General features: G+C 43.8%; 1 protein-coding gene across 3 annotated transcripts in view; it reads left to right on the top strand.

Moving 5' to 3' along the window:
• Positions 1 to 13,921, top strand: part of DYNC2H1 (dynein cytoplasmic 2 heavy chain 1) — a 418,528-nt gene that overhangs the window by 22,373 nt on the left and 382,234 nt on the right. For all 3 annotated transcript variants that reach the window (XM_024099590.3, XM_024099589.3, XM_024099588.3), the window contains exons 12-15: positions 59 to 254; positions 846 to 941; positions 11,939 to 12,091; positions 12,209 to 12,307. In XM_024099590.3, the coding sequence (XP_023955358.2) occupies positions 59 to 254; positions 846 to 941; positions 11,939 to 12,091; positions 12,209 to 12,307 (544 nt within the window). The remainder of the gene's footprint in view (positions 1 to 58; positions 255 to 845; positions 942 to 11,938; positions 12,092 to 12,208; positions 12,308 to 13,921) is intronic.

The following is a 13,921-nucleotide window of genomic DNA, read 5'->3' as shown; positions in this document are numbered from 1 at the left end:
TTGGAAAGGATCCTGGACAAATCATACTCGGTAATTTTTAATATTAATTTTGGTTTAGCATGCAAGCTAGCAGTCCTATTATGGAGCTGGATCATTGTGATGGAGAATTAAAAATACATTATTCAGATCGTTTGGTGACTCTCCTAAGAGAAGTGCGTCAGTTATCTGCACTTGGCTTTGTTATTCCTGCTAAAATACAGCAAGTTGCAAACACTGCACAAAAATTCTGCAAGCAAGCAGTTATCCTCAAGCAGGTATGAGATAATAAACCATAACCACAATCTGTACTGATTTCTATGCATTAATGGTAGAGTATTTCCAGACCATTATATTATCATTATGATTATCAGGCTAATAAGCTTTCTGCTGTAAACCTTTATCTTTATTAAAGCTACAATGTGTTTCTTGAACAATTTAATAACATTGAATGATGATAATATTGGAAATAAATTTAATCCTAAAAACTGAACAGAAATAAAGAAATAGTCACACACAAATGTTTAGTGCAGTATTAAAAATTAACCTGTTTTTGAAATTGACTATGAGATGTTACAATAAAGAGAGCCATTAGCAATTTTCCACTTAAGGTAAATATAACCTCTTTAGGTACAAACTTATAATTGCTAGGGCCAGCCACTAAAGGGAGACATGATCACATGTTCTAAAATGGCGTATTATATATACTCGTTAAATATCTTATTAACAATCATATTGATAAAATGTAAGTCTTGAAAATATTGGAATTGGCAATACTCTCAGGAATATATTACAAATATTAAAAACTATTGGCATATAAATGGAAATATGCTGCTTATATGTAATAGTAAATCCTGTCTGTTTTATAGGTGGCACATTTTTACAATTCAATTGATCAACAAATGATTCAGAGTCAGAAGCCAATGATGTTACAGTCTGCCTTAGCATTTGAACAGATAATTAAGGTAAAGGAATCCTTCTTTGTTGCTTTAAGCTTTGGCAATGTATTTCCTGTGCTGTTATCTTTTTTTGAATATTTATTAGCCTATTGATCTTATAACTGCAGAACATCTCTGCAGAACAGATTTTTTAACTGACCGAGAACATCTCTTTCATCTGCATTTAGCTAGACAATTATGACCATTTCTTTCAGATACGGTTCTTTCCACAGTTACTTATGCCTTTTTTACCTCCATATTTGATTATTTTAATGTGCTTTTTACCCTTAAAGACCCGTTGGAAGCTACAGATGGGGCAGAATGTGGCTGTGTGCTTCAGTAATGGTGGTGATATGAAAAATATTACAGTAGTTCTCAGAAATTTTCACTTGTTTCCTATTTATTTTCAGGTGTGTCAGGGTTCCTTCCCCACTCTAAACTCTAGGGTACAGATGGGGGGGACCCGCATGAAAGACCCCCTAAGCTTATTTTTACCAGCTTAGTTAAAACTTTCCCAAGGCACAAATTCCACCTTGTTCGTGAACAGTATGCTGCCACCACCAAGTGAGTTTAGACAAAGATTCAGGAAAAGGACCACTTGGACTTCCTGTTTCCCCAAAATATCCCCCCAAGCCCTTCACCCCCTTTCCTGGGGAGGCTTCAGAATACTCTACCAACCAGATAGGTAACAAGGTGAGCACAGACCAGACCCTTGGGTTTTAGGACACTAAAACACAACCAGATTCTAAAAAACCCAGACTTTATTATAAAGAAAGAAAAGGTAAAAGAATCACCTCTGTAGAATCAGGATGGTAAGTACTTTACAGAATAACAAAAGATTCAAAAACACAGAGGATTTCCCCTCTAGGCAAAACTTTAAAGTTACAAAAGCAGGGATAAACCTCCCTCTTAGCACAGGGAAAATACACAAGCTAAAACAAAAGATAATCTAACACATTTCTTTGCTATTACTTACTATTTCTGCAATACTAGTAAGCATCTTACTTACTAGATGCTTAGTCCAGATATGCTTAAGGAGATGTTTTTTTCCTGCCCTGGTTCCTTGCTGACAAAGACACAAACAAAAACCTTTCCCCACAGATTTGAAAATATCTCCTCCCCTTATTGGTCCTTTTGATCAGGTGCCAACCAGGTTATCTGAGCTTCTTAACCTTTTACAGGTAAAAGAGGAATTAACCCTTTACAGGGTAAAAGGGATTTTTTGCTACCTTTAGCTGTATGTTTATGACAAGGTGCAATTCAAGATTGGTATTGAACTATAAAGCACTACAGTATATTATTTGGGTCCTAGTTTTCCAAGAGGCTCTCTATTTATCACTATGACTATTGAGGTCAACTTAGGACAGGCCACAGATTTGAACATTTTGGGGCTGGAGGCAGATTACTCTTCTTGAAGGGCTCATGAGTGCTCTTCCTCTAAGCGCAAAATAGCTTGATTTTGTTTCCCTTTAGGGCATTTTGTCAGGTCCACATAGTTACTGAGGCCTTTGCTTGGTGTGTATGTGTGCGGTGGGGAGGCTTGCAGATGATGCCTATAAGGACCAACTTGGGGTAAAATTGTAATTTGTTATGTCTTGACAAATCATGTATATTATTTTAATTTTTATGAACATATGTCCAGAGAATGCGTGGTATATATTTTACACATATAAAAATAAGTAAAATGTATCTTGTGCATGTCCTTTCAACCTTTTGCTGTTTTTGAGAATAGAGAGAGAGACACACACACACACAACTAAAATTAATCAATTTAAAGTTTTATTGGGGATAATTACAAGGGGTAAGGGAGCAGCGTTTGATTAGCTAATAGAGTTAATGAAACTTAAAACACACAATGACTAAAATATCTACTAACAATATTTATAAACAAAGATGCAGCATTTAGTAATAACAATAATAATAACAAATACAAACCAACGCATAATGACCAGCAAACGTAGAAACTCTGTTTGAAACACGTGAGCTGAGAGAGAGGCTTCGAGGTGATCAGGCTCGGTTACGAGTGTACACAGGATACACAGGATTCGTTTTTCTTTCTCCTCTCCCTGCCTGCACATGGCAGGCAGGCCCATAAAGTACCAACTATGACATCATAGAAGTGTCATAGGGGACGGGGCCCAAAACCTGTTTGTGTTCGTTTCTGATTGGCACAAGCAAAGTTTACACCAAGTAGGGGAGCAGGTGCCTCAAAGTCTGGCTTCGCCCCCAAAAGGTGAGGAAATGCATATTGTTTTAGAATGCGTGGAACACTGAATGACAAAAGAAGAGGCCAGGGCAATACCGGTATGGGCAAGTTTTACAGGATGCAGACAGGAACTCATCTCAACATGCCCCCGTGCCCTGGCCGAAATAGTTAGGCCGAAAACCTAAACTTCCGAGTCCGACTCCTCGTTCCAACCTACGAAGGGATTTGCTTCGGGGGTGGAAGCGATGTAGGCCGAGGCAACAAACTTGTGAATGCAGGCTTTAATGAAGGCACATCCGAGACAGAGAAGAGCGAGCCCAACTAGAAGGGACACAAACAGGGATTGGAAATTGGCTTGGCCTTGCGCCCTACAAATCCTATCGAGCCATGACCAAAACTGGAAGGACTCTTGTGACTCTCGGACAGTAGAGCTCAATGTTTGCAGGTCTTTAACAATTGAGGACAAATTAAGAGAAATAGAAGGCAAAGAAACGCAGCATTTATCAGCAAAGTCGGTATATACTTCAGCAAGTTTAATACAAAATGAGGAAGATTGTAACAAATACTGAATCATTAATCTATTTTGAATACTATACTGAACAAGGGAATTTAACTGCTGATTAATTAAGGAGAGGCCCTTGCCCGTAGTATTAGCAAGCATTTCAATAGCAAGGGATTGAAACAGCACTTGATCACGTAACATCATATAACCAACAGGGTTAAAACTAACAATAGAGGAGGCGAGGGAGGAAGCTGCTGTTTGCAAACGAGTCCAAAAAGAGTGGGTACTACGATGGTGTCGGTGGCTAGATGGCAAGGTATAAATACCTCCGCCCTGTAGATACAGGGTGCCAATGGTGCATATACCCCGGGGATTGGGAGGAAGCACAGCAAGTGCAACATTACCGCAAATCCAAAAATGACCGGATCTTAAGGAAGAAACTGTGGTATGGCTCCACCCATTGTTGGTTACAGAATAAAAGCTGGATGCACGATTGATACATGCAGCCTCAGCATGATGCATATGCTGGGCATGAAACAGATACGTATGTGTTATGGAAGTATAGAAGGTTCAAAAAAAATATTATAATTAAGATGATAAGAACAATTAATGGGAGGGGGATAGGTAAAATTAAGAGTGGGTTTAGTTAGGGAGGTATTAGCATAAGAGAAACTCCACATAGAACAATTAGAGTAAGTACCAACCCAAGTAGGGGCTGGGGTTAAACTATTACCAACAAAAACGCAACAATGAGATGCTGGAACTCTAGTACTCTCAATTAAAGGAAAGCTATGATCACTTTGACCTGAAGCATTAAGAACAGGAAACACATAAGAATTAAATTGTGAAGAACAATTATTCCAAACACTAGAAGCAGCCCCACTGCACATAGGGGGAAGAACAATTCACACTAGAAATATTAAATGAAGAAAAATTATAAACTATTGGTACAAATTGAAAGGGGAATGGATATTTAGGTGAGAACTGAGTGGAGCAAACAAGACAATCTTCTGGACTCAGCGCTGACAGGGACTGGTTTCCGCTGACCTCCTGCACCCAGTAGGTGGCAAATCAGGTTTGTAGTCCACCTTCTCCTAAGGGCTCCGTGGGCAAAGATGCTGTGAGGGAGAGCAGCATAACATGTAAAACAGAATAATACGAGCCCTGCTCAGGGGCATTAGTTAGTTTATTAAGAACTACATTTGCTGAGCCAGTTATGATGAACTAGCTTGTCACTGGGGGTACTTGTAGCCACTAAGTAGGTGTTAGGGTACTTGCCGGCCCAGAGAATGGTGGCTTTTATAGGTTCTCGATGGCCAGAGACTTGGGGTTCTGTAAGCCAAACTAGTTGGCCGGTGTTAAACACGGGGGACCAAGGCGGCTTAGGTGTAGGTGAAATGTGAGGCCAGCGAGAGTAACTTTTGTTGAGTGCGATAATTACCTGCGGTAAAAATGAGCTCCAGTTTTTAAAATCAGGGTTGGGGTTTGCTGTTCGCAGCATAGTCTTAAGGACTGCGATTTTTCGCTCCACCACACCATTGCTTTGAGGATGATATTTAGTATGGATGTGAAGGGAAGCCCCCTATCCAAAAATGAGCTGTTCAATGCTTTTGCTGGTAAAGGGTGGCCCACCATTTGCTTGGACTTCAGTGGGAGTGCCCCAGGCAGCTGCTGTTTGCTTAAGAGCCACAGCGACAGAAGCAGCATTGGTTTTAGTAAGAGGGACACAAAAAGTTTGCCGAGACCCCAGATTGACAGTAACTAAGACTTTTGGAAAACGACGAGCACCTGGCAGGGGTCCTATTTAGTCAATTTGCCACGTACTACCTGGGGCAAAGTGTTCTGCAGCGTATGCAGAGTGCTCATATCGGGGACGATTCATAGTTTTTACCTGCACACACTGCAAGCAGGACTGAACAATGAGCTTGCACTGACTGCGGCTAACGTCAGGCTTTTGGTCAGAAAAGCCAGATAACAGGCCGTACAATTTTGTGGGTAGTAAGTGTCCCCATTCTTCGTGGAGCCAAGGCAACAGCGGGTCGGCCTGTGGGGCGGGATTTGCCATATGAACTTGGGAGACCTCTCTCATTCTTTGATCAAGACTGGAATGCAGGGGGTTAGAGTCTGGTCGATGAGAGGGACAGTGCGTAACAAACCAAGGGTGAGAGGATTTACGAATTAGGGCAAAAATTTGGTCCCACATTTTAACAAAAGCTGAGGGAGAGGCTTGCTCAATTAAAATATCTAAACAAAATTGAGAATTGATACCTAAAACAGCTTGCTTGTTGGCAGAGTGGGCATTAGCAACATGCTGGGCAGCTAAAAGAATGCCCTGCACTTCGCATTCTTGTGTGGAGCAGGAGGGGGGCAGTAACTTCACATTAAAGTAATTACATGTGGAACAAAGAACTCCTGCCCTAGGGGATGGTGAGGTGCCCCCGTCAGACACAACCCAGGGATCATATTTTGCTTCAATGCATAACGGTTGGTGAGATGGGGGGGCTAAATGTTATCGCTGGGCGTTAGGGTCCATGCCTGCCAAGCTACCTTAACCTGGAAACATAGACGCTGCCAGGTGCGAGTAGTGCCATGAAACTCGGGTGGAGGGGTACTTGTAAGCCACAGGATTAAATGAACACGTGGTCCAGACAAGGTACCTGGGATAGGGACTTGGGACCAGTGACGAGCACTGGACGCAGCCAGTAGCATTTTTCCCACCAGACCATAGTTATACTGGGGTCCAGACAGGCGATGGGCCCAATTGTAAATGGCATTACCATGTTGCAATACAGTGAACCCTACATGGTGTTTTGTGATAAACAAATTAATGTTGAGGGGTTCTTGGGAATTAAAACGGGCGAGGGGGGGGGGGTTAGAGGCAAACCAGCCAGCTAGCTTCTCTAAGCTTTTTTGTGCTGATGCATTCCACACTTCTTGGGAGCGTTTAGAAGAGAGAGAGCTTTGTAGGATTTCTAGGTTAGAAATTAATTGCGCCGGAATATATTGGCGGTGATAATTAAGGAGACCTAGTAGCTGCTGAAGCTCTCATTTATTTTTTGGAGGGGCTTCTGTCCAAGGGTCTAATACGCTGGCTGGGGCTTGTGTGTGAGTGGTGGGAGTGAAATGGAGTCCCAAGAATGAGAATTGCTGGCTGGCCTGCAGGTGGCTCTTTGTTTTGTTAATTTGCCACCCATCTGCTTCTAATGCATGTATTATCATTTGGGTGGTACTTTGAACTGCTTGTGGATTGGGCCCACAAATGACAATATCATCTACATAGGCTAACACGGACACATCCTGTAGGGGTTTTACCTTTTGTAATGTGATATTGAGACGGGACGATGCAAGTGCAGGTGAATTACAGAACCCCTGTGGGCAGACTTTCCATTTATATTGGACGCCCTTAAAAGCAAAATTTAAGATTCCTTGTGTGTCCTGGAGTGGGATTTGGTAAAACATATCTTTTAAATCAAGAGTACATGCCCACTGATTACTTGCATCGCTTAGTTGCCGCTGTATTTCTGGAATGGTGACAGAGCTGGAAAATGTGATAGGCTTTACACGGCTGTTAGCTTGTCTATAATCAATGACAAGGCGATATTTAGAGGGATCGCTGGTCTTGGGAATAACCCAACCCGCGGACAGAAAGGTGGATGCAGTAACCCTTTCTATCTTTTTCTCTTCTAGAAGCTGAGTGAGCAAAGCTTCAATAAGGGGAAGCCCTTCGGATTTTGTGGGGATAGGGGAAAATTTCCATGGCTGGGAGTTAACTACTTCGGGGGTATAGGGGAAATGATCGCCTACGGTTATAGGGAGGGCTTGCAGAATTTGATTATGCAGTTTAAATTTTTTAATATCTGAGACACCTAGCAGATTTTTTGATCCTAACAAGGCTTTTATTTTTCTTACGTATTTTTCATGGACAATTTTAACCCAAACCACGGGTTTTTTTGTACTGCATTGAGGCCTTGAACAAACATAAAGGAGCCAGTAGGACAGTGGGGAACGTTGGGCTCAATAATGCTAACTTGAGCTCCAGTGTCTAATAAAAAGGAGGTGGGGTGTCACCGTTAACTAACAGGGTGGCGTGGGCGTTCATCGGTGGGATCTTTAATTTGGGCCAGGCAGCATCCGGCCTCTATTTGTTTTTTGACCTAACATAGTCCTCCCAATTTTTCCAGCCTAGCTGTTCAGCTATATTTTGCTGCTCTTGGTCTGACATTTTACGCAGGGCTTCTTTGGGGATTCCTTTGTTAAGAAGGAAGCCAAATCGTGCCCGTTCAGCTTTAGTTCGCTCAGGATATTTTTGGGGATTAAACTGACTCTTTGGAGGGTCTTTTGGTGGCGAATCAACTGGGAGGACAACAGGCGGGGGCTGCAGTGACAACTTAATTTTACTAACTACTTCAAATAATGTTAAGATGGATCTGCGAACAGCCGCATGCAAGTGCAGCATGGCACCGCTGTCAGCTCCAGGGGCAGCTTCTAATGCTAAATCAACTGCCTCTGCTGAGACAGGAATTTGGGTGGGATCAGTAACATGTATAAAGGGTTTGGCCACCAATTGCTGTTGAACAGTTAAATTAAGTGGGTTTTGTAGTGGATCCCACAGGGCTATGGAAGTTCCTGCGATTGCCCATATTAAATCGTGTGAAGTAACTAAGGCTCCCGGGGGGATATACAATCCTTTAAAACTGCCTTGCATTGCTAAAATGGCAGCTGCCGGGGTGGTAAGTGGCCAAATGCGATTATTTAATAAAGCATGACCTGGGAAGCCTCGTGCCCAATTGGCCGTTTTGGCTAAGATGCCAGCCTCCTCACAGTCCACTAATTCTGCTTCGTGTTCTAAGGCTAGCCGCCTGACCCAAACCATTGGTGCCTCATTGGCTTTTCGTTGCGTTTCCTTTAAAAAAATCTTTAAATTCGGCCTTAGTACGTGTTCGCAGTTCAGTAACCTGCGTGGTGTTGCCTGTTTGTGCATCTATTTTAGTTTTAGTTATTGCAATAGGCAAAGCTTCTGCTACAGTTTCAGATTCAGTAAATTCTGGGGCTGTTGGCAGAGCTGGATCCACAGGAGTTTTAGGAGCTTCATATGGGGGTGGCAAAATTTTCTGAGAGGGACTTGGGGAGGGGGAGGTAGTGATGGGCTCTACCTTTTTTGTCTTCTCCTCATTATCATCTTTAGGAGAGCCTGGGGCTGCCTGTTTAGCTGCAAACATTGTGCCCCCGTGGAGGACAGAGCACAGATCGAGGGCCTTACATATCATGCTAAACAGGACGGTGGAAACATCCTCAGATTTATATTCATCGGGTCGCAATTTTTTGGTTTTCTTAATTAAATCTAATTCTTTTATCATCTGGCATAATAATCTGTGTGCCGGATCAGCAGGTATTACCCGAGGTGGGGGAATCAATTTGGAAACGGTACCTCCAGATTTTCTAACAATGCGGCTACACTCTCTCCAAAGTTGAGAGGGATCTGCAGCACTGAGGTTCTCCACAGTCTCCGTGCACTGAGGCTGTAGGGAACAATCGGCTGGCTGACACCTAAAGCTCGGGTGGCACCGAAGGAGGCATCCCGTATCTGCCAGGGTCAATGGTACAGTATAGCCTTTTAGAGTTTTACCTGAGCCAAGGGAACAGATCCATTCTATTTTTGGATCAGTCAAATTTTGGCTAGTAAAAAGGTGAAAGTGCAAATGTTGGAACTGTTCAGTTTCATCATCTGCGCGGTCTGCAGCGTGCCACGGGCATGGCCCAACTCCCTTGCATCCTGTTCGTGACGCCATGTGGATTGCCACGGGCACGCAGGGGCGAAAGAAAATGCAGGCCTGTTATTTACCAGGCTGCACGTGGCAATAGACTATATTGGTAAGGGATGCAAGGAGAGTATGGGTCACGATGCAAACTGCAGACACACACACACACACACACACACACACAACTAAAATTAATCAATTTAAAGTTTTATTGGGGATAATTACAAGGGGTAAGGGAGCAGCATTTGATTAGCTAATAGAGTTAATGAAACTTAAAACACACAATGACTAAAATATCTACTAACAATATTTATAAACAAAGATGCAGCATTTAGTAATAACAATAATAATAACAAATACAAACCAACGCATAACGACCAGCAAACGTAGAAACTCTGAAACACGTGAGCTGAGAGAGAGGCTTCGAGGTGATCAGGCTCGGTTACGAGTGTACACAGGATACACAGGATTCGTTTTTCTTTCTCCTCTCCCTGCCTGCACATGGCAGGCAGGCCCATAAAGTACCAACTATGACATCATAGAAGTGTCATAGGGGACGGGGCCCAAAACCTGTTTGTGTTCGTTTCTGATTGGCACAAGCAAAGTTTACACCAAGTAGGGGAGCAGGTGCCTCAGAGTCTGGCTTCGCCCCCAAAAGGTGAGGAAATGCATATTGTTTTAGAATGCGTGCAACACTGAATGACAAAAGAAGAGGCCAGGGCAATACCGGTATGGGCAAGTTTTATAGGATGCAGACAGGAACTCATCTCAACAGTGCATGTCCTTTCAACCTTTTGCTGTTTTTGAGAATAGAGAGATACGTGAGCCTGTACCTTCTGTGGAGTATTGCAGAATGCAACCCCTTTCTTCTTTAACAGTTTTTGTCTATTTAGTACATATGATATATATATGTGTTATTTATTCTTTAAATGAAATTAATTAAAAGGAATAGTTTAGCTCTTATGTCTCTAAAAACGTAGATCATCAAAAAATGTGGCTTTTGGAATTCTCTCCCTCTTTAGGTTTATTATTTCTGAGACTATTTTGGACTGTTTGAAAATAAACAGCTTATAATTTTAGATGAAAAATTAAAAATTCTCTATGTGCATTTGTTTTTTCACGTATGGATACTATTGTTATTGTGGGTTAATGGTCAAAGACTTAAATATTTTTGTTTTGTGAACAAGGTGTTGGTTTACAGTTGATTAAGAAGAAGCTCACCATTTTTTTAAAGGACGTACTAGAACCTTATTTTAAGGAGTTTGAAATATAGAGAGATTTTTAGAAAGTGTCCAAATTGGTGACATTCATGTATTTTTTTTTCCTTTTCTTCCTTCCCATTCCCTACTTTAAAGGGACATTATCACTTTAAAACTTTACCCTACTCTCTGAATTTATTTAACATAGCACTGGTACAGATAACTCTTGAGATTACTATAAGGGAAAGGCTGAAGAATTTTTTCCTCTATTTTTGCTGTGTATTTACTTTATTCATTGACATGCATTTTGTACGTCATGAGTTTCACTGTTTCCTAGGTATAGTCTGGTATGATCCTCTGTTCTGCTTGGTCCCCTTTATGCTGTGAAAAGGGCCTGAGTGCTGCAAAGAGGCTCTAAGAGCCCCATATCTAATTAAGGAAGGTTCCCCAGTGCAAGCACTGTTGAAGGCAGCTGGAGTGCTGCCTCCAGAGAACCCCTCACAAGCCCTGGCAAAGCTGGGGACGGGAGGGACATGTCAGGGGTGGGGTCACAGCATGAAGTGTTGCGGAGATTGGAGGCCACTGTGGCTCATAAGGCAGTCTGGGGAGGCTGCTGTAACTTAGTCTTCCAGGACTAGCTATAGGTTGCACTGGAGGTCTCTCCAGCCCCCAAAATGGCCCAGGATTGGAGGGCAGAAAGGTGGCTTAAAGCCATCATGGCCCCCCTTCCCTGGGCTGCAGATCATGTGCTGCATCTCTTAAGTCAGGAATGTATTCAAAATCTCATGCAAACGTGGCCCTTCTATAATTTTTAAAATATAACCTTAGCAAGACATGTTCCAAAAAACAAGAAAAACTACAAAAATGCCTACATCATCCACGTAAACTGCAAGTCAGATTGTCTGAAAATATAATTTTTTACAATGTACTTTTGGACAGTTACTATTTCATGGAGAACGTGTAAATTTGGAGAAGTAAGTAGTTGTGGATCAGTTCATGGTTTACTCTGAGCAAAGATGCAAGGGAGCAGTGGGGATGTGTGGCATCTCTGTGGCATTCCAGGCTGTGCATATTGGCTAGGTCCTCCATCTCTGTCAGGCTGCTGGGGAGTGGGCAGAGCCTTGATTCCTCCCCCCTTAAGCCACTCACTAGTTTAGTTACACTGGTGTGTTACAGAGCATATGCTGCGACAATATACTCCTTCCTGGAGCTGTAGGGAGACAGTGAGAGAGATTGACTCAAAGTCACAATCTCCTTCTGAAGCTGTCCCTTACTATGGGCTAGATTGCAAACTGATGATTTAGCTCTATATTTGTCATTAAACCTTAATATATTTTCTTTTTTCTTTTTTCCCCCAGCATTCGAAAGCTGGCTCTGGGGGAAAGACACAAATAACATGGGATAACCCTAAAGAATTAGAAGCTTATATTCAAAAACTACAAGCTGCTGCTGAACGGCTTTCCACTGAAAACAGAAAACTAAGGAAGTGGCATACTAACTTCATTGAAAAGGTATGTTTTAATAATAAAACTGAAATAACATTTTCTGGACCGTGCTTTCTTCCATTTTCACTGATGACAAATAAATAGTACAATATTTAGCACATTTAAACTTCTTTTTTTTTACAGGTTGTAGTTCTCATGAACATTGATCTACTGCGGCAGCAGCAGCGTTGGAAGGATGGACTACAGGAACTTAGAACTGGTTTCGCCAGCCTTGAGTCACAGGCATGGTTTCATTATTGTATTGTAGGCTATGAAGTAATTTTAAATGGAATTTTCAGTAACGAAGAATTAATAATAAAAATGCAAAGGTTCCAAAAATCTATGATCCCAAGGCAGCATAGGATATATGTGTAGACTTTAAATTTAGACGTGCATTTACTTTTTAAATCAGTGGTCTCCAACCTTTTTACACCCAAGATCATTTTTTGAATTTAAGGACAACCCAGGATCTACTCTGCCCCTTCCCTGAGGCCCTGCCCCTTCCCCAAAGCCCCGCCCCACTCACTCCATCCCCCCCTTTCTCTGTCACTCGCTCTCCCCCACCCTCACTCACTTTCACTGGGCTAGGGTAAGGGTTTGGGGTTTCGGATGGGGTGCGGGCTCTGGGTTGGGGCCGAGGGGTTTGTAGTATGGTAGGGGGCTCTGGGCTGAGCCTGGGCAGGGGGTTGGGGTGCAGGAGGGGGTGAGGGGTACAAGCTCTGGGAGGGAGTTTGGGTGCAGGAGGGGGCTCCGGAGTGGGGCAGTGTTGGGGTGCAGGAGGGGGTACAGGGTGCTGGCTCTGGGAGTGGGATCAGGGCTGGGGCAGGAGGTTGGGTGCATGAGAGGGTATGGGTGCTGGTTCTGGGAGGGGGTCAGGGCTGGGGCTTGGGGTGCAGAAGGGGGCATGGGGTGCTGGCTCCAGGAGGGGGCACAGAATTGATTTGGGGTTCTGGCTCTGGGAGGGGGCTCAGGGCTGGGCTTGGGGTGCAGGAGGTGGTTTGGGGTGCTGGCTCTGGGAAGGGCTCAGGGCTGGGGATTGGGGTACAGGAAGGCTTATGGGGTGCTGGCTCTGGGAAGGGCTCAGGGCTGGGGTGCAGGACGGGATTCAGGGTGCAGGAGGGGGTTCGGGATGCTGGCTCTGGGAGAGGGTTCAGGGCTGGGGGTTGGGGTGTGGCCTCTTGCCGGGCAGCACTTATTCCAGCGGCTCCCAGTCAGTGGTGCAGCGTGGCTGCCACTAAGGCAGGCTCCCTGCCTACCTTGGCCCCACACCACTCCTGGAAAGTGCCAACGCGCCCCTGCGGCCCCTGGGAGTGGGCAGGCAGTACATGGATCCGTGCGCTGCCCCTCTCTCAAGCACCACCCCCACAGCTCCCATTCGCCACTACTTCCCATTCCCGGCCAATGGGAGCTGTGGGGGTGGTGCTTAGAGGTAGGAGCAGTGTGCTGAGGTGCGGAGGGAGACCCCTGCCTCTCCTCCCCTCCCCCCCGCGGGGCCGTGCTGACTGCTTCTGGGAGTGGCATGGGGCCGAGGCAGGCCAGGAGCCTGTCTTAGTGGCAGCCCCACTGCGCAGCCAGATATCGTGATGGACTGGGAGATCCTTCAGGATCGACTAGTCGATCACAATCGACCGGTTGGTGACCACTGTTTTAAATAATGATGAGGTTTTTTTTTTCCTTCCTTACCTGCCAAGTACTAATTACACAGTACTATAGTTTAACAATAAGAGTTGGTGACACTGCTATTACATAAGCCAAAGCAAGGAATGCTCTTTTGAGATACCATTTAAGTCAATGGGAGTTTTTCTATTGACATCAGCAGTTATGGGATTATACCCTTAAATGGTTGTGCACAGTGGG

Source organism: Chrysemys picta, chromosome 1, assembly GCF_011386835.1.
Source record: "Chrysemys picta bellii isolate R12L10 chromosome 1, ASM1138683v2, whole genome shotgun sequence".
NCBI lineage: Eukaryota > Metazoa > Chordata > Testudines > Emydidae > Chrysemys > Chrysemys picta.
The sequence above is the reverse complement of the archived record's forward strand: the minus strand, read 5'-3'. Positions and strand labels throughout refer to the sequence as shown.